We start from the raw sequence: 21229 nt of genomic DNA, 5'->3' as shown, positions 1-21229 counted from the left end.
ACTTGTATTCATTCATTCACTGATTATTTTTTGAGCTCCTACCATAACCCAGGCATGTATCAGTAAATGAAACAAAGTCTCTGACCTCATAGAAATTACATCCTAGAGAATGAATGAATAAATAAATGAATGAGTACATCTTTTAATACTCAGGTCAGGCATCACTTCCCCCCATCCCTCCTGCCTGGGTTAGGAACCTCTTCTCAGTATCTAACACACCCCTTTGACATTGCATTTTGTTTTCTGTACTGTGATTATCTTTTTACAGATCTCTCTCCCTCACTTGACTGTGAACTCCTTGAGAGCAGGAACCGGATCTTACTTATTTCTAGGACCTGGCACATAGCAAGTGCTCAGTAATGTTTTGTTCTATACTATTAATGGCGTCCTCTAACTTTGTATACGATCTATACCCACTCCCGTCCAATTCTACCTCTAGAATGCTCCCCTCTCCCATACACACACACACCCCACCAAGAGCACTAGTCAGTTCTATGTTTTTCCTGGATTCCTGATTTATTTCATACTTAGGGCCCTGGGGTGGTGCCTCAGGCAAAGCCTGGGAGTCTTAAAGTGTTCTTAACTGCCCACAGAATAAGAGACTGCTCAGTATTTTCTCTGAGTTAAGAAAAATGTATTGCAACCCTATTCATTTTGGTCCTTTTGATTCTGAAGGGCGACCTTTTCTAATGTAAACTGTGGCCTTAATAGCTCCCAGCTCTGCCGTCATCCTGAGTCAGATCCCCATGGTGATTCTGGGGTACACTCTGGAGGGTTTAAGTGGAAAATTTTCAAACAAGGGAAGCAAAGACCAGCAAGAACTTGTGACTAGCTCATCCAACCCATCTTAACTACTGGAAGAACAGCTCACACCACAGATCATGGTGAGGGAGGTCCAGCATGGTCAGCTTGGATGTGAAGCACATGTCATTTGTGTGATGGGACAAAGCAGTCACCTGAGTCTCTGGAGCATTTCCTACCTGTTGGGGAGTCTAATACTGACTACGGAATTTCTGCAAGGCAATTTCATAACCTCTGTGCCTCTGATGGAAAAATAGCCCAAGAAGGGTTAATTAGAACCAGGCGACTTGAGTCATTTTGTGAGAAGAGGCCATTTTTCACTTCACTTAAGCCTTGAGAACACCTATGGGTGTGTGTGTGTGTGTGAAGGAAGATGTCGGTGAAGACCTTGAATGGGAGGGGCCCCTAAGAGTGATGGATCTGAAGGGAATTGGGGAATGGATGATGGAGGGGGCTGTTTAAGGAGCTGACAGAGAAGACCCTGGGGGTGGGAGGGAGGCTGACAGTAAAGGTCCTTGGAGTGAGGCAGAACTGACAATCTGACAGTGATGACCCTACACACAGCAGTGGAGGGGCTGCTGCTGTTTGCTGCATTTCCTTACTAGTTGATCCAGTCTCCTGGTTGGGCCTCCCTGGCCTGGACTAATAATGTACGTGCCCCACTACAATGCCAACACATCAAACACGCCACCATTAGAACAGGATCATTTTCCTCCAGGCAGCTGCTTGCTGCAATCATTCTGCTGATTAAATTTCATTCTGGAAAGTACTGCACAGACATTAATCAGGTGTCACAGCTACTCTATCCTATAGAGCCAAAGCCTTTCTGACCTTTAAAAATACACCAAACAGTTGCTAGAACACATCTCCCTAGGGAGGACAGGTCCTCGGGCCAGCCCACAGAAGTCTACGCTGTTCTTGCTCCCTTCCAGCCTGCCTTCCTCTTCCCCTGGAGACAGTAGAGTAACAGGAACCTTTCTGACATTTTTTTGCCTGGGAGACTACGTTCAGCCTTCTGTCTTGATGCCAGCAACTCCCTATATGTGCAGATTTGAAGGCCTGGGAGAGTTTCCTTATCTCAAAATAGCTTCCCCACTGGCCTGCCCCACTGCCTGAAATTTCTGCCATAATAAGCACCTCTCCCAGTTAAGACACTATAGTCTCCAGAAATCCCCTGTTTAAACAAAAATAAAACAAAAACTAGTTTATCCGGAAGAGAGAACCTATACATAACAATGGTACCCTCCAATTAGAGCACTTTTCCTTGCTCTCAATATGTTATCTCATTTCATCTTCACATCAACCCTGTAAAGTAGATATTACGTATTATAATCTCCATTCTACAGATGCCAAAATGGAGGCACAGAGAGATTAACTGATTTAAGCCCGAAGCTCTTTCTGTCATGTTAACACAAATGATAACTGGCAACTGAGAGTTCTAAGCAGAGCTGTGTTCTGACAGGGGTGTGGGAAATGGCTATGGACATCAGGTCCAAGGAGGGTGTCAAAGCAAGGGCCTGCAAGCAGCCAGAGGGCAGCATGGAGACAATGAGCACCTGAGTAAGGGGAGTCAGATGGGGAGGTGAGAAGGGCTGAAAACAGCCTGTCTCCTTCACCATAGCAGATGCTGGTATCAGTGCCCCCACCCCGCCCCAACTCCTTTCCTCATACCAGTAGGTGGCAAATAAAGTGCCTTATATCTAATTAGGTCTTCCATCTAGAAGTGATGGGGAGATGCTAGATGTAATTGGAGGAGGAAAGGTCATACGTTTGTAGTACCCTGGACTGCCTGCCCTTGGTGATACGTACTGGAAGCCTCTAGCCACCCACTCTCTTCAGGTGGTGCCCATAAAGTCCAGGGCATTAGTATTAATATAGAACATTATAACACTGTATCAATAATGTAAGACAGTGCCCTGTCCTTAAAGCATAATGTAATTTAAAATGCAGTGTGTAGTAGGCTGCAACTTAATTGGAAAGGATGCCTTGGACCATTCAGAACGCTACAGAACATTTGGCATAGACATTAAAAACTCTCCTTCAGAGCCCAGGAAACTAATTGCAAATGGTTAGGTAATGCACAGCTGATGGAAAGAAGATTCTCCCTTAAACTGATTCCATGCTGTATGTACAGGGATATGCATTGCAGTGTTGCTTGTACCTATGAAAAACTGGAACTAAATTAAATGTCCAGCCATGGGGGGTTGGTTAAATAGTCTGAAACACTCACAGAATGGAATGTTATGTGGCTGCTAAAAAAAAGAGGTACATCTATATTTACTGACATGGGGATAGATCCATGAAATAGTATTGGGTTAAAAATAAAAGCAAGTTGCAGAATAATATTTACAGTTTGGTTCAATTTTTGTTCACTATCTCTATGTGGGTATACATATATTTGTTTGTATATGGATAGAGAAAGTCTGGGAAAATATATACCAGACTTTTAACAGAGATTACCTCTGAAGAGTGAGATTGGGGGGCGGGGTAGCTTCCTTTTTAATTTATATACTTATGTATTGTTTGAATGTTATGTGCATAATAATTGTTGACTGTTTGTTAAGGAAGGCAGCCTTTCCTGAACAACCCCCCCTCACTGTAGCAGGATTTAGGGTTCCTGAGCAGAGCTGAGAGGCAGGCATGGATTTAGGTGCGTTTCACCTTCAATAGAACTTCTTGCAGCTCCAATCGAACTGCAATGCTATATTTATTTTAAACAGTAACACAACCAAATACAACCTCACCAAAGGGATCCTCTCTAATAAACTGAGTTGCTCATTTGATCCCTCTCCTCTATTCTGTCTTTCCCCTCTATTTCTCCTCCACAATCCCCCTAGACAGAGTTCCTTTTATCTTCCCGGACAGGTCAGTTTCCCAAGAAGCTGTCTCCTGTAGGCAATCCACAGAATAGACAGCCCCCTACCGGTGTAATTTCCGGGGCATACAAAGAGCCTGACCAGAAAAAGTACTTGCCACCTGCCAGCACCAATACTCACGTCTTCAATCACACAACGAAAGGGAAGTACAAATTCCCTTGAGAGAGGTGACAGATTGCCTGAAACTTGTACTCAGGCAAGGAAGACCGAAAGCAGAGAGTTTCCTGTGTATGTGCATGCATGCGTGCGTGCGTGTGTGCTTGTGTGTGTGCGTGTGTGTGTGTGTGTGAGAGAGAGAGAGAGAGAGTGGGGAGAAAGAGAGAGAGAAGGAACCAAAGCAGATGTGTCCTGAGCGGCCACAGGCACAGGCTGCAAGAGGACTGAGTGTGTGTAATTTATGCGACATTCACCTGTTTATTTAATTTGTTTATAAAATAGAATGGGGAGTTGGGTTTTTTGTTTTTGCTAATTTTGAAATAATGATAACGTTCATTGAATATATTTGAAAGATATAAAAAGAAAGTAATCACCTATAATTCCACTACTCAGAGATCACCACAATGAATATTTTTATGAGTTTCCTTCCAGTCATTTTTCTCTGCGTATATATGCAATTTTCAACAAAATCGGGATCAAGTTATAATAAGAGTCCTTAGCCTCCTTTTCAAGCAATATTATGTATTTTTCCATGTCCTTAAATAATTGAAAACATGAAGTTAATAGCTATATAACATATGCATCGTACAGCTGTACTACCATCTAGTTAAATATTCTCCTAAGTTGGGGCATTTCTGATTTTTCCTCCATTTTTTCGTTATTAGAAATAACATTGCCAGGGGCATTCTTGCACATAAATCTTAGTCTGGATTTCTCTTTCCTCCGTAGAGATTCCCAGAAGCAGAATCACTGGGTCACAGAGTATAAACATTTTTAAAGGTTCTATGGAGCAGTTTGAACTGGTAGCAAATCTATTGATTCTCAGAAAGTACTGAACACAAAAATCCTCTCCAGTTCAAACCTGAACCAAGCAGTTGGACACCACCACCCCCCACCCGCGACAATGCCACATCTAATTAAGTGTTTAATGAATGTTTTTTGATGGGGATAAAGGAAAAGGATGTACTGAGCTCAGTAATTAATTAGAGGAAGGAAACAGGCAGTTACAGCTAAACCGAATCCTATTCTACTACCTCCACCAACCCTCATCTCCGGCAGGTAAACCAGCAGGGTATCCAAACTGGGAGACCTATCAAATGATCCCTTCACCCAGTTTTGGTGGGTTCAAGACAACTCACCCTCATCTCCTGCCCCAGTTTTTTTCTGATTAAAAAGTGGTATGTATGGTGCGTTTTTCTGTATGGATGTTATTCTTCAATAGAAAGTTACCATATAAAATACGTTAATTATGTCTACTCATTGACTGATCTTGCTCTAACCTTAACATTGGTGATGATTTTAACCTTGTTACATTTACTCTAAAACTCTAAAAAGCATTATATAGCCTTTTGGAATATCAGGATTTCTCTAGTGTATTCACTGCTGCCTGCATTGTTATTCTCCGTTGACATTTTATGACTTGAAATTAGCAAAAAGGGAAATTCTGTGAAAAAAAAAAAGGCTTTGATCTTTAAAAGAAACTACCCCTCTCTGTAGCAGGAAACAGATTGTTTGTTCTTTAGAACTTTTCTATCAAGAATTTAGTAGATGTATGTATATTGTATTATTATTATGTTTTTGTCAATGTTTCTAAACAACGTTCTTGGAAATCAGAGTCATTTCTTTATATACATTTTCATTTAAGTCTCTTGGTGCTGTTCGTCACACGTTAGTGATCAGAAATTAGGTGAAATTTCCATTTCCTGCCCATAAAAGCTAAGTACATATCGTACTGTAGGTTGAAGGGAGTTTTGCCCTAACTCATACATCAAGATGTGTTTGATTGATTGAAGATGGGCTTTGGTGTGTATTTGAAAGCTACAGAATGCAACTTACAGTGCTTAATAAAAATATTTATTCTTTTATTATTTAAAAAGTTTACTTTCAAAAATGAAAATTTAACTCTCAAAATAATTAAACAAAAGTAAAAGTATGCATGGAGAAAAATCTAGGAAAATGCATCTCTGGGAAGTTGGATGGAAGGACAATTTGCTGCATTGTTCATCTCTGCAATTTTGGAAATTTTTATAGTGTAACATTTTATTTCTGTAAACAGAAAAAAATTTTCCATATATTCAACAAGTGCCTACTATGTACCAGGCACAACTACATGATCATTATAGAAATTTTGAAAGCTAAATATAAAGACTTTGGGTATGTGCAACAGAGACCAGTAATGCATACAATTGTCTTCATTTCCTAGTGCTGCTGTAACAGAAATACCACAAGTGGGTGGCTTTAAAGAACAGAAATTTATTTTCTCACAGTTCAGGAGGCTAGAAGTCCAAATTCAGGGCACTGGCTCTAGGGGAAGACTCTGTCAGCTCTGGGGAACAGTCCTTCTCTCAGCTTTGTAACCCCAGCATTCCTCGGATCCTTGTTGATCTTCACGTGGTATCTATCTTCTCCCTATTTTGTGCTCACTTCTCTGTCTAAATCTGTTCCTCTTACAGCTCAGAAGTGATTAGGTTTAGGACAACCTAATACTGATATGGCCTCATTAACATAACAGAGGAAACCCTATTCACGAATGGTATTACATCCAACACTTACTTTGGGGAACACAATTCAATCCATAACAACAATGAAGACAACTGAGCAGTTGGAGGTTTCTGAGGCACTTGTGAACTGTGCCAAAACGTTGCTGCCTGCTGAGACTGCTCTCAGCCTCTGGTTCTTAGATCTATGGTTCCCACTGGATGCTATGTGCTCAGCTCAACTCCAACCTAGCTTCTCAACTGACCCTTTCCATTGCTTCCTGTAACTAGGAGAGTCTCAAGTGCTAAAACATCTCCTTTTCAAAGTAAAGCCAAGAGGATGTGGGGACTCAGACACTTTCACATGCTGGTGATGGGAATGTAGTCTGCTACAAATATTTTGGAGGGCAATTTTGCAATGTGTATTTCAAGTCTTAAGAATATTTGAATTTGATGATAAAAATCAGAATAGTGGTTACCTCTGAAGGAGTTATTGACTGAGAGGGAGATCAAGGGAGCCTTCTGGGACGTGGGAAATGTTCAATATCTTGATCTGGGTGATGGTTACAAGTGTACATATGTGTGTGTGTGTAAAATTCACTGAGATGTGCACTTAAAATTTGTGTGCTTTACTGTATGTGTGTTAATAAAATTTAAAAATTAAAAATATATATTTGGATCTTTGGAACAAATAATTCTACTGTAGTACGGTATCTTATGATAATAAAGATGCAAAGATTTAGTTCGTTGTATTATTTATAATGTTGAAAAATTAGAAACCTACGTAATGTCCAATAACAGAAGAACATTAAACAAATGATGTTCCATCCATTTAAAATTATTTCTCAAATATTTCTTATCGGTATTGGAAAACACTTAGGATATACTCTTTGGTAATTAAAGAAAGTCCCAAAAGAGGAAGAAAACAATAACAAAGTAAAGACAAGTACTGCGTCGTTCCCCAGTGCTGTGGCAATTTTCCTGTTATCCAAAGAAAGTGACCAGCCGACAGTGGTCAAGCTTCTTGGACGAAAGAACATCCTCAACCATTGTTCTCCTCAGTGAGAATTCAGCTGTTTGTGGTGCAGGCACTAGGTACTAGGCATCGACCTAAGGGGGTGTGGTGAGCACTATGCCAGCCTTAATCAGGGATGTTTGGACTCGTTGAAGTATTCCATTATTCTGGAACTCTTCTCTGTCCATGATCAATTTGAGTCTGGGATCTAAGAGGTGGGTGGTGATAACCAGACTGGAGAGAGGAATGACTGGGATGTTTGTGGGTGTGTGTGTGGGTGTGTGTGGGTGTGTGTGGGTGTGTGTGTGTACACTCATTTGTGAATACTTGTGTGGTCATTTTAAATATGCATGTGTACATTACATATATGTATACGTGTAGACGTGATCCGTCTTCTACCCTATATTCCCAAATTTGGAATCAGGAAGTCACTGTGTAATTTAACAAATCAAATTGAACATCAAAATGAAAAGGTGATTGAGTGCTTTGGCTATTCCCAGGGTGAACGTTACAGACAGAGTACCATCTGGCATTTTTCTAGTGGTCTGAAGGCTTTTTGGGGAGGGCTCTCATCACTGGCTTGAAGAAGACAGAGAAGAGGCTGCAGTCCCATTGGCAAATATTTCCTGATGCTATAAAAACAGTTTGCAACCTAGAGCAACACTGTATGCTTGATTAAGCTTGCAATGAGAAGGATTTATTTTAAGCCATTTTAATAATTTCTTTTCCATCAGAAGCTAACCAAGCAGTTTTACAGTAGCCTTCAGTTGCCTGAAGGACTAGTTCCTTCAACAGGTGGCTTTTCTACTGGTGAATTGTATTATGAGCCTATTTATGTATATAATCCACATGTGTTTTGACATGAAGAAAATCAGAATGAAGCACATGAAATATTGCCTCTTTTTTTTTTTTTAATTGCCTAGCTCATTCTGCGTTTAAAATAAACTTTCTTTTTCTTTGGAGGAAAAGAGGGCTATGTGCGGGGCTTGGTTGAAATGTGGGTTGTTTTTTTTTTCCCTAGTTCCCATTCTAGTCCCTCCCCTTATCCCAGTTCATCTGTCCAGACAAGTACACCATCTCTGCGGAGGAGACTGCTACTACTCTCTGAGCTGCTGCAGCTGCTTCTGCTATTGTTACTGCTATTGGTCTCAAAGTCATTTTCAACTTGACTGAGTGCCTGCTGTATTCCAAATCCCATAAGGTGCCCCAAGAGTGGTACGAAAGAAATATACAGTATGTAGTTCTTTTAAATAGCCAGCTCCTCGAGTACCTTTTAAAAACACGATTCAATTTTCATGCAGGATTCAGGAATACAGATGTTGCATAGAGCAAAGCTTGCCTGCATTAAGGGCACCTCACTAGTTTGTGGCTTTGATTATACAGGTCAAATTACATTACGTCCTCCGTGTCAATTGATGGGCAGTGTGTTTCTCTCAAAGGTGAAAAGGCCTCATTCTGTCCATTGAAACCACTATGGTAATAAGTTTCAATTTGGCTTCTCTAGGGATCTCTTGGAACTCTGGTGGTGCAGTGTTTAGGCGCTTGGCTGCTAACCAAAATGTTGGTGGTTCCAACCAACCAGCCGTTCTGCGGGAGAAAGATGTGGCAGTGTGCTTCCATAAAGATTACTGAAAAATCAAACCAAATCCATTGCCAACCAGTCAGTTCTGACTCATAGCGACCCTATAGGGCAGGGTAGAACCACCTCATAGAGTTTCCAAGGAGTGGCTGGTGGATTTGAACTGCTGACCTTTTCGTTAGCAGCAAGGCTCTTAACCATTGCGCCTCCAGGGCTCTGTAAAGATTACAACCTTGGAAATCCTGTGGGGCACTTCTACTCTCTCCTATAGGGTCACTATGAGTCCAAATCGACTAGATGGCAATGGGTTTCGGTTTTTTTGGTTTGTTTGTTTTGTTTTGCTTTTTTTTTTTTTTTTGAGGTCTCTAGCTGTATAGTTGCTATAGGGTGGCCAAGCATCTCTAAAGGTGTTAAGCAGTCTTTTCCAGCCTGTATATAAACCTCTTTTCTTCAAGGGTACTTTCACAGAAACAAAATAAGTTAATTACAAAGCACTCCTGAGAAATGCATGCGGGTTTTAGGAGTTCTTCACATTAAATATATGAGCTATTTAGAGTGGGGGGGGCGGGGGGAAGAGCTAGGTAAACAAGTCGGAAAGAAGAACATTGCAGGAGTATAGATATGGGATTTCCCTCTGCCTTTGGGGAGCTTATGGAGACTGACACATAAGCCTAGCAAGTTTAAGACCCACATCTCTACTCTAGTAGGCATATTGGCTTTATCTAGGACATATATCACAGATTGCTAAACCACATCTATAGTGTAGGGCTGCTAATAATACCTGACACAGCATTCAGCCTGGCCCCTGGGGTGCCCAAGTTCTTTACAAAGGGCTTCCTTTTTTAACCTCCAGGAAGCATCTTTTCTTCCTTTGGAAAGGGCAAGGGCCCTCGGTTCCATTTCCTGGATAAGGAAATAGCGTCATAGCAGATTATCAAATCAGAGCTGTAAAGAAGCAAGGATTCTCCTTCACCCCATCCACTCTCAGGAGAGTTTTATGCTTGATTTGGTTGGTTGGTTGGTTTGTTTGGTGGTGGCGGAGGAGCCATGGAGAGAAGGGCGCAGCAATCCTCAGGGGGAAGTGGTTGGACTACTCACTGGGACAGACTGGGCATCCCCAAACAGGTAAATTCCTTGGGATGTCAGGCCTACAGGGAAGTTTCCAGAGGGAGCTGGAGCCTACTGCTACCCTCTTCCTGATCCTCTACCTCCCCTGGCCACCAGGCAGATGTCTTGGGGCACTCCAAAGAGGCCTCATCTTGTTCTGCAGCTGTTTTGAAGACAACAGCGTGGTGCTTCCAGGCCAATATCCTGATGGGGGTCTGGAAGAATGGGTCGGAGGAAAGACTTGACTATCCTCCAAGATCAGGGACATTCCCACCTCATCTCCAATTTCCCTCAGTAATCCACAGTGGATCTGTCAACCATGACTTTATCTTCACTCTTTTGAAAGCTACTTGTGGTTTTACCCTGTTGCACCTCTTGGGACTAACTGACTTCTTAGTTTTACAATATGCTGTATAGAGTAATATTTCTTTTCAGCTGCCATAGCGGGAAGAGCACTGACATGGAGATGCCAGTTTCAAATCTCACCTCTACCACTTACTGGCTGAGTGACCACAGGGAATTTTCATCCTTTCTCTGAGCCTCAGTTTCCTCATCTGTAAAATGGGGTCATCAAGACCTACTCTTCCTACCTTGCATGGCTGCTATAATGAGAAAATGAGATCTTTGATATACAAACACCTTAAAAAGTCCAACTGGGGTGTTGATGCAGAATGGTATTTGCTTTCGATGTATCCCTTTCTAGTTCTTAGGGGGCTATTTGTTCTAGAATTCTCAGATCTGGTGAATCAGGCTGTGTTCTCTCTCATCTCTGCATAATTTTATACACTCTGGTCACATCGCTTCCCAGCCTTCATCTTTCTAGACTAAAGAGTCTGCATTTGTTTAATCTATCTTCATATGGCAGCCCCCTCTACCCCTGCCCTCCCAATCCCCTTGATTATAGAGTGGCCCTTCTTTGGACCATCTCCAGCTTCATTATGTCATTCTGGAAGCACTAAGAGGAGACCTGCACAAATGTGTGTGTGGGTGTGTGTATGTGTTCCTCATCTCTGAACCTCTGACTCTGCCCCCTCCCCAGTTATAAATCCTACAATAAGATGCTTGCCCAAAACCCTCTCCAAACTAGAGAGAAGGCCAGTCAGCCCCAGGCTGAAGCCTCCCCCTCTTTCTCTGAGCAGCCCAGGCCCCAAGGGGCTAAAACGGCTCCCTGTCTGGCTTGGAAGGCTGGGAGGGAGGTGGATAACTAGGATGGGGGGGGGCCAACAGGGAGGGAGGACGGGGGTCTTGCGCAAGCGCACGCTGCTGCACCGGCCGCCAATGCTGCTGCCTCCAGGAGCAGAGAGAGGCAAGAGAGGAGGGAGGGAGCCGAGGCGAAGGGAGGGGGAGGCGGCACTTGGGCTGCAGCTCGCTACCAGAGGCTGTCTCGCTCAGCTCTTGAAGGGACCAGGAGAGGCAGCCGCGGAGTAGGATGCTCTGCCAGGCGCCCTGAGCCGGGGGCGCGCCAAGCAGTTTCAGGGGCCGGGCCAGCCCGGCGGCTTTCACCATGCATCAGTCCCTGACTCAGCAGCGGTCCAGCGACATGTCCCTACCCGATTCCATGGGTAAGTCTAGCCCTGTGGACTGCGAGCGACCCGCCGCCCGGGAGCGGGAAGCGGGGCCAGGGGGCCGCTCGCTCCAGCGGCTGGGGGGTGGACTAGAGCCTCAGGGGAGCTGCTCGGCGGCAGGGGGGGCGGCGCACAGGGACCAGAGCGCCCAGCTCGAGTCTGAATATCCCAGCCCTGGAGTGCGGGTGTGTGCGTGTTTGTGTCCGTGTGTCTCTAGACTTGCAGCTGGCCATAAATCCCAGCTGTCTGGGGATCAAAACACTTCCCTGCAACCTGCGCCTTCGCTTGCCAGTCGACGCTCCCTCTTTGCAAAGTCCCCGTCACTTCTAAGGGCTCCGGACTAAAGATCCTTAGAAGGAGCAGGGTCCTCGCTCCCTCCGCATAACTCTTTTGAAGCTGCCCAGAAATTCAGAGCTGCAGTGGAGGGGGAGCTGACTTGCACCTTGCTGAATGGGGGGTTGCACAATCCTGGGCGACAGGGGCGACAGGCGGAAGAGGGGTCCCGGGGAGGGAATTCCTAAGGAATCGCGTCTGCAGCGGCGGGATTTACATTTCTTGAATTTGATTCCTACCCTGCTCCAAATGCACGGAATGTGCGTGAGTGTGGAAAAAAAAAGGGGGGGGGAGGGGGTGGCGAGTGAGAGCGCGAGAAAGAAAGAGCGAGAGTGAGCCCGCGCATCTTCTCAAGTCGCGCTTTCCCTCTCTGGCTGGAACTAGCCTGATTTGGCTCCACACCTTTCCTCACCCAAACTGGGGGGCAGCTACCTCCAGGCACCAACTTGGCTGCTCCTTGAAGCCGCTTTTTGGTAGTTACAAACGCACCCCCCCCCCACCACAACCCAGTCCCTCTCAGCTGTTAGGAACCTTCCCAAGCCCTGTGATTTCACTGGGTGGAGAAATTAATTTGGAGCCCAGGAGAGCGAGAGGGGATCGTCAAACCATGATCCCACCTAATCTTACAATTTGCCTCGGCTACACTTTAACCAAATCAAATTCTCTCTTCTCCAAATACTTGACATTCTGCAAAATCCCTCCATCCCGAATTCCGGCCATCCTGTCTGCTCAGGTCGACTCCGAGGAATTTGCGGGAACATCTCGAGGGTTCGGGGGCGGGGAGAGAGTTACACCCCCCATGTGAGCTGCCTGCTGCCTGCAAAAGTCTCAATCTTAAGAGAATTCAGGCCCGAGAAAGTGTTCTCTCCTGGATGGTGGAAAGATCCTTAATTTCAATGGTTTTGCGTATTCGGTATAAGAATTTGCCCTCTTTTATTTTTAAGGGCGTAGTTATTTGAAATGTGCTAACAAATGAGGCCAAGAACTCGGGTCCAGGCGAAGCAGTAATGGACTTCCCCTTCCCCCCATCTAACACACACACACACACACACACACACAGATTGCACTCCTCACCTTGGCCAGCTGTGGCGCCAGCGCAGCCCTGGCTCCCCGACGCCCGGCTGTGACGCGAGGGAGGGCTGGGTGGGAGGGTGCCAGGGTTCCGCAGCGCCCACTCCCGCTGCGGACCACAACCAGCTGCACACCCGGCCTCCCGGCCTCGGGCTCGCCTGACTGCAGGGGGTGGGCAGGATAGTGGCCCGGGGCTTAAAGCGTTGCCACTTGGCACACTGCTCTAAGGGTTGGGAAACAAGATGAAGAGAGTTCTTTCTTGGGCTCCCAGGAGCCCTCAGCCAATCTGGCGTTTCCCGAAAGGTCTGCGCAATAAGAAGCTGAGTGGGCTTTGCCCAGCCCAGTCTCGACACTGAGGGAAAGGAATCTTAGATCCGGTGTAGACGCGGAGCCCGCGCCACGCGTTCTGCTTTTTAAGGTCGGCAGACGTGGGGCGGGGGCACTAGCACATTTCGGAGTCGAGGGGTAACCCTGAGCTTCCAGAGTTTGGACAGGGGAGTCTCCCTGGAGTTCCCTGGCGCTGGTCCCGCCCAGCCCAGGCCTGAATCAGCGTCTAGGCTACTTAGAAGCTACTCCCACTTAGCTCTGGCAAGGCCACCTTTCCTTGCATGGGGCGGGGTGGGGGGCGGTTAGTGTTTCAGCCTCCAAGCTTAGAACTTCTGAGGGGATTCCCTCTACAGGCAAGAAACAACCGCAGCCAAAACGATAAAATTGAAAACACACACTGCACCAAGGTGCCTGCACCCGACGCTTGCTGACTGCCTGGGGATGAGGGGTTTGTCCAAAGCTCGGAGTGAAGCGGGAGCTCGGCAGTTATGAAGAAGGTAATTTGATGCGAGCACCCCTCCGTCCCCTGCCAGCAACCCCCTTCTCCCTCTTGGCAACACCGCCCCCAGGTGCTGAGGCACCTCTACTGCAGCAGGACACTCCTTCCCTCCCAAGTAACACGTTTGTAATTCACCAGCGGCCTTGGATGCCTCCATTCAAAGAATTTACTAAAGTAGGGGCGAATGGGGGGCTTCAGCTCCCTTAAAGACATGTTTGGGAGATGGGTAGAGCCTTGAGGCTCAATATAAGCGCACTGTGTGGGCAGCCACCTGTTTCCACGAATGCTCCAGGCTGAGACTTCCTGGGACTCTCCTGTCGCAAAGCCAACTCAGGTAAGGGAATCCTAATCTGTTCAAAAGATCAGCCCTGAGAATTAGCTAGTCATCAATACCATAATGTACGGGACAGACAGGATACTAGGTCCTTATCCTTGCTGCACCCCAATAGAGATTACACACCCTACCTACTCTGTTGAGAAGGGTAATGAAGAACACGTACAAGGTAAACCACAAGTGAGTGAGCAAAGACAATCGTCCTTCCTTCTGGCAACCCACACCTTGGTTCCTGTCAGATCCTGGACAACCTAGGCCAATGGACATCGTATGGGCCGTGGATCAGACTCACAATTACAACTGTGGCAGTTGCAATGAATATATTGATTAAGGTATCTAGGAACTAAGGGGACATAAAATAATGACTGTTTAGAGTAGAGTGAGCTTAATGAAGCGAAACTTCCTAGAGGAGGTGAGTTTGGAGCAGGTTTCAAAAGAAGGGAGGGACTCAGATTCAAAGACCGCAGTGCAGGTGGGGGGACTGACCAGGGGGGAAACCCAGTAGAGGGAGAAGCTGGTTGTACTTGGATGGGTGTGACAGGAAATAATTGGGCGCTTCTAGAGCTTAGCCTCCTGGTTGTCACGACTCGGGGCGGGGGTGGGGCACTGCAGTGGTTCTGGGGGGGGGGGCGGCAGGCAATGCCAATGACGGCATTTCAGACTCTCCCACTGCTAGTGGTTGCCGGGTTTGTTGTTTAAACAAATATACTGAGTGCCAAGTAGACAGGCTAGCGAGAGACATGAAAGTTGTGACACTAGTTGAGCAGAAGGCTTTGAGTTCTGGGGTGTCCCCAGGAGTACCCTATTTCAAATAATCAATTCTATAAGCATAGTTGATATTCATTCATATAATTCCCCCTCCCCCCTCCCCCCACGGTCTTTTTGATTAGAAAGGAAGCAATTCTGAGGCATTGCCTTTTGTTCATTCAACAAGTATAGACTGCTTACTAGGTATCTAACAGTGTGCTCGGAACTGTTTTCAAGTACCTGCTGCTTTATTTAAGTACCCCCTCTGGGTTCTTTGATGTGTTGATTTACTAAATGAAACAGGAATGAGATGGTTCTGTGTTCACATGGACATCTAAGGCAAGACCCAAAAGGCATCCTAATAAGAACAGGGCTCCCCTTCTCCCTTCTAAAATAGAAACAACCACCAGGAAAATGGCCTAAGAAGACACAGCAAGCGTTAGCATCGCGGGCTGCTCCTTGCTAGCCTGGGCCGCGCCTTCAGAGACGAGGTATGTCTGGCTCCAAGTAGTTGTAAATTTCATTAAAGTCACATTGACACTAAAGAGAAACTGAGGGGTGATTCTTCACTCTTCTAAAGGATTTACCCCAAGGTTCCTTAAAACAGCCAACTCCCCAGATACAACTAAAAATAATTTCATTTTACACGATTATGGTACTTCTAGTGTAAAATAAGGGGTGGTTTGGGGGAAGGGACAGAAAATCGACAACCTGGTGATGGAAGAGTTTTCTTAGAATTTTATCCAAAGCAAATCCTGTCTGGAGGCAAGGCTACTGTGGGGCTGTAGGATCTTTGCCTGGGTTTCTCAACAGACTAAATTTTCAATTCAGGCTCTAAAGCAGGAAAAAAAAAAAAAAGATTTTCAGATGACACCATGTGGTCTGCTGAGTCACTTTTCTGATCCAACTCCTGTGCTTTTAAGAGTTAGAGTGATATTTGCAAAGGATACCCAGGAGCTGTGAATAAGATCAAAGGCCAGTTGGCAGGGGAGGAGCAGGAGAGTGATGCAAAAAACAATTGGGAAGACCACGCACACACACCTGCCCCCAATTTAGTCTCTAAGGTTACATGTTTTTCGTGTAAGGTGTTGAGACACATTTGTGTGTCACCAAGATACCTTTGGTGCATCCAGATGTTCTGGATTTCTTCACTCTCTTTTGCCAATTTGGGATGGAGGGAGGAGGGCTAGAGATGGTGTGGGTGACACAGGAGAAAGGAAGCTGAGGATGGGAGGGAGTGTTAGTAAGTTTATGTAAGAGCCCCTCTATGGAACCAGCAGAGCCCTGGTGGCACAGTGGTTAAGCGCTCAGCTGCTAACCCTAAAGGTCAGTGGTTTAAATCCACCAGCTGTGCTCTGTGGAAGAAAGATGTGGCAGTCTGCTTCCATAAAGATTACAGCCTTGAAAACCATATGAGGTAGTTCTACTCTGTCCTATAGGGTCGCTACGAGTTGGCATCCACTCGACAACAATGGTTTTTTTGGGTTTAATGGAACCAACTGGCCAATTCGCTGAGAAATAGCTATCATCAAAAGGACTTGGGGATCCTGGTTTAGAGACTCATTTAGGGTCCCTCCACGTGAAGAGGAAGGATAATTAACAGGTCATTGTTCTGGTAAACAGGTAAACAGAAGAAATAAATCCTGCCTACCCCTACTCCCACCCCTCTTCTCTTCCTTTTCGAGCACCAGACAGCCCGGATCTCTGGCTTCGCTCATTGTGTTTACCACCAGTCAGCTCGCCGTTTGCATCCCTAATAGAGCTCTTGCGCACAAAGGGCCCTGATGTCACAGGTGTCTCGAGCAGTCCTTCATGTTTGTCCCCATGGAGGCTGGGCTCAGGCCCCACTGGAGAGGAGCCTTGTTTCCCAACTCTCCTAACCTCTCCTTTCAGGGCGAGAGGTGGTACTTTAGGATGTGGATGCCTGTAAATGCTCATGCCCCTTCTACATTTCCATGTAAAATAGTCTCCACATAGTATTGTATTAGAAATGACCTGATGAGTCACATCCCTCTCCCTCGCTTTCGAGGCTGACGTCAGGGGAGAGACCGCCAGCCCCTCCCACCTCCTTTTGAGCCCTCTGCAGGGACTGCACTGGGGAAGACAAGATGCATGGTGGGCTGACCCAGGGTGGCACTCCTGAAGCTTTTCTTCCATACCAGTGACGGGAATCTGTGGGGGGGGGGGGCACAAGGCCAACCATGGCGCTGCCCTCCCATCACCACAGGCCTCCTGGGTCTGGCCTGATTGTCTCTCCTCGCTCCCTCTTTCCCCATCCCCTCTCCCCTCCCTCTGAGTGGTGCAGTCTGGGTGGCTTCTCTGGGCAGCTGCTTCCTGAGGCTGCAGTGAGGCCTCCTGGAATGATGGGGTCTTATGAACAGACCCAAGTGGCGTCTTTAGTCTCACAAATGACAGCCAAGCCACCTAGGCGGGTGACTCCATCATAAGCCTCCCCACTGCTTCATTCTCCCCTCCCCTACCCCATTTGCTTATTTTTATTCAAACTCCTAGGTGGTAACTCTCCCTTGATATTTCCTGTTGCAAGACATCCCCCTCCTCTCCAGATAAATGCGTGAAGAGTGTGGAGCGTTGCTTGATGCTGCCTCTAAAAAATTAAATTGAAAAGTGAGGCTAGATACCATTTTTCTGTCGGACTTAATAAGCCTGCTTTCGAAAAAAATATTGGTTTGCGCTATCATGTCCAATAAGCACTGAGTAGGAGAACGGGTTTCTCATCATTTATATTTATGTCACCATCACATAAGCCTAAATGTGGATAAGTTATAATCCTCCCTATCTACCTCCCCTGATACGTATCTTTGTGGATAATGGCCTCCAAACACTTACTTTATTACACACATTTGTTATGTGACAAATCTTGCCAACACACCATTTTAAAGTTTATACATGAGGTGGCAAATGTCAGAAATAAATGGAAAAAAAAAAAAAATTCCCGGGACCTGGCTTGGCTCTGATATTTACACTAAAAATGCAATTTCCTATCTCCAGCTTATGAAAAAAAAACCTCTTCTTAGTTGCATATTGGCTTTGAAATATTTTCATTTAATACCCCCCACACATACACTTCCCATTTTTCACACGCCTTATAAATTGGTCGGAAAAAGCACTCTACTGAGTGGGTATGACACATATTTTATACAATGCCGAAAGCACAAAGATTTGTTTTGTTTTGTTTTTAGATAACTGGTGAAACTTCTTCTGTTGTGTTTTTTTTTTCCAAAATGGAAATATCATTTTATTATAAAAGTGGCACCAGATGACTGCAAAAAGCTAAAGTGCCTTGCCTTCTCCATAATTTCACTCCCCAGAGATAACCCCACTTACCAGTGGGAGTAGGAAAGGAAGGTCTTCCTAGTGTATTCTTGGTTGCTCTTTAAGTCGTTCCTCTTCCCGGCCCAAATGAGCAGTTTCACTTTCTCTGTGTGCTTTCAGGAGCCTTCAACCGAAGGAAACGAAACTCCATCTACGTCACCGTGACTTTGCTTATTGTGTCCGTGTTAATTCTCACGGTGGGCCTTGCTGCAACCACCAGGACCCAGAATGTGACTGTTGGAGGTTATTACCCAGGAGTTATTGTAAGTATAGAAGGCATCAGTAGGTTTCACTAGCTTGCTGGCTACAGAAATTCGGGTTCCAACAGGATGGGTTGCGATTCTATTTGAGTTTTTATTGTTTGCTCCGTTTTCCTTTATATCTCTCTATATTTATATAGAGACACAACTCTGGGCCCATTAAGCAGAGCTCTGAACTGAGAATCAGAAGAATCCCAGCTCCATCCCTAACTAGCAGTGTGGTCCTGAGCAAGTCATCTCACCCGTTTGGATCTCGAATTTTCTGGTCTAGGAGATGTCACTAACTAGCAGTGTTTATCTTAGGCTAAAATCCTGCCCTCTCTGGGCATCTGCTTTTTGATGTATGATAGAAGTCACCTGATCCTACCTGAAATCTGAGGACACTGTATGATCAGTAGTAGTAATTGTGCACTCCTATCAGGAAAATTATGTGGACTCTAGATTCCTAGAGTGTATTCATCTACAAATTATATACATGTTCATAAAACCTATATAAGACAGAGGTCCAAAGTTATATAAAAATCAAATCAACAATTTTTAATATCTTCACACTAAAATTTCAAAGAATGATATGTACTTTGCGTAAAGCTTATCATTGAAGATGGTGGCTATAAACCCTTATTTCAAATAGCCCACTAGGTATTTTTTAATATTTTTGGCTGACTTCTCATCAGATATGATTAGCTCATCATTGGTGTCATTTTTTTTTTTCATCTCTAGCTCACAATGTGGCTAACAAAACGCTTACCCTGGTAATAGAAATGTCAGCTCTACCATTTTTTTGTTGTTCACTTGTGCCTGCGTCATTAGGGGCATCTTCCATTCGTTGTTTCTCCACAGGAATCTTCTCAAACCACTTGTCCATTTTGTTGGGACTGGTTTAGTTAAAACTGGATAATATAATCCAGGCACATGGAGAAAACGCATCACCATCAATCCTTTGCTGCTTGGAACTTCCCCTTCTCCCTCAGGAGAGCTCACCTGGTCATCTGACATTCACACCCAGGGCTATTTGAAATAAGGGTTTACAGCCACCGTCTTTAATGATAAGCCTTCGCACAAAGCTCATATCATTCCTTGAAATTTTAGTTAGTGTTAGTGTGAAGATATTAAAAATTGTTGATTTAATTTTTATCTAATTTTGAACCTCTGTCTTATATAGGTTTTATGAACATGAACAAGTGCCACTCTACCTACTAAATATTAGTAACGCTTAAGTTCGTTCTTATCATTTTAGATAAACAATAAATAGAAAGTAGGAGTTCTAATAGTTTCTTCCCACACTCCAATGGATTGTTTTACATGTCTCCAGGGTGCAGGAGATCCACTTTGAAGACCGCTGAGCTGTTTACATACAAAACCCCATTTGGTTCCACACGCCACTGCTGTTGAATCCAAAAACCTAATTCTACAGGTTGGACCATATTTTTTCAGCAATTAAATGGCTCACCAATTGTAACTGATAGAGACCAGGAAGTTTAGGATGATTTATTTTTTATATTTTAGAACAGCAAAGAGGTCAGATGCGTTTGGGGGGAGTTGTTGTTTTGTTTTTTTGGAAAGGTGGGAGCTGTAGAGAGAAGCAAGGAAAGGAAAGGGATTAAAGATGGATGTCTTTGACAAGCTAGCACTGAAAGTGAAGAAGGCTGGCACCTGATGTCTAGGTCACTGATTCCACAACTGGAGTCTGGCATGCGCTGCTCCTCACACCAGCTAGAGTAGCTGCTGGGGGAAATTCCTTCGTAGCTCTTGGGCCGCCAGGGCTCCATCAGGCCAGGGCAGGTGTCCCACAGACACCGTTTGGTGCCCTCTGTTAAACATGTGATATGAGAGAACTCACCCAGTCCACTTCCTGTGATGAGGCAAAAAAAAAAAAAAAAAAACAGTCCTCAGCAGAACTGGGTTTTATTTTTAAACACAAGTAAGAGGAGTGGGGAGGAAAGGAGGGGAGAGGAAGATTGCATTTTGGTGGCTTGGAAAAGTAATTTATAGGGTCTGTGTGACTTTGTGTGCTTCAAGTAGCTGCATTGTGTAAAATATTTCTGACTGATGAGCAAATGCTCAAGCCGAGATTCAGACTCTCTGTGGATGAGAGGAAGGTATTTTCCATGTCATTTAAGAGAAAGAACTCCTATTCATGAACGATGGCTATGAATCTTTTCTGTAGAATATCTGACCGTGGGTGGCTAGGTTGGAATACATTAACAAAGGAAAGAGGCCACATGGTTGTTGTTATTTGAGTACCTGATGTTCAGCTCACGCTGGAAGTCAAAACAGTGGGGGCAGGTGTCTGTGTGTGTGTTTCATTAGAAGCCAATGTGGAAATGTTGATAGGTGAGCCAACCCTACCAGATTGTGTGCTCTTATAATTCCTGTAGGTTGTTTCTTTAAAATGGGTTTTAATTATAGAAAGTAAGGGGGAAGAATGCAGACTGAAAAGAAGAAAAATCCATTTGAGATTATATGTCAGATCATGTTGTTACAAATACAATTACAACTCATACCTCTGAAACAGTAAACGCCTGGGAATTCCGATTTGTCTGGGAATGGGTTGCTTTCACTAACTGAATAGCTTGGCTATGAGGGAATTACCATATAAACTCTTAAGCCAGTGGTTTCCCCACCTTGGTTTGCATAGAAAGGACCTGGTGAACCTGTGGAAATACAGATCTCTAGGCCCTACCCCCAGAGATTCTGATTCAGCAGGTCTGGGTGGGGCCCAGGAATCTGACTTTTCTTTTCCTGAGCT

At 44.9% G+C, this 21229-nt stretch overlaps 2 protein-coding genes across 4 annotated transcripts in view; one reads left to right on the top strand and one right to left on the bottom strand.

The window, feature by feature from the left end:
- ATP1B4 (ATPase Na+/K+ transporting family member beta 4) overlaps positions 1 to 18302 on the bottom strand; it is a 95846-nt gene extending 77544 nt beyond the window's left edge. Inside the window, exon 1 of the mRNA XM_023734260.1 lies at positions 18233 to 18302. The gene's annotated coding sequence lies outside the window, so the exon portion shown is untranslated. The remainder of the gene's footprint in view (positions 1 to 18232) is intronic.
- The window catches only part of TMEM255A (transmembrane protein 255A), a 54087-nt gene continuing 44256 nt past the window's right edge, over positions 11399 to 21229 (top strand). For 2 of the 3 annotated variants that reach the window (XM_004379575.2, XM_004379574.2), the window contains exons 1-2: positions 11516 to 11573; positions 18341 to 18483. In XM_004379575.2, coding sequence (XP_004379632.1) covers positions 11516 to 11573; positions 18341 to 18483 — 201 coding nt within the window. Of the gene's footprint in view, positions 11574 to 18340; positions 18484 to 21229 lie in introns of all 3 variants that reach the window. The other variant, XM_004379573.2, reaches the window with a different exon arrangement.

Source organism: Trichechus manatus, unplaced genomic scaffold (genome assembly GCF_000243295.1).
Source record: "Trichechus manatus latirostris isolate Lorelei unplaced genomic scaffold, TriManLat1.0 scaffold00066, whole genome shotgun sequence".
NCBI lineage: Eukaryota > Metazoa > Chordata > Mammalia > Sirenia > Trichechidae > Trichechus > Trichechus manatus.
This window is presented reverse-complemented; position numbering and strand designations above follow the sequence as displayed.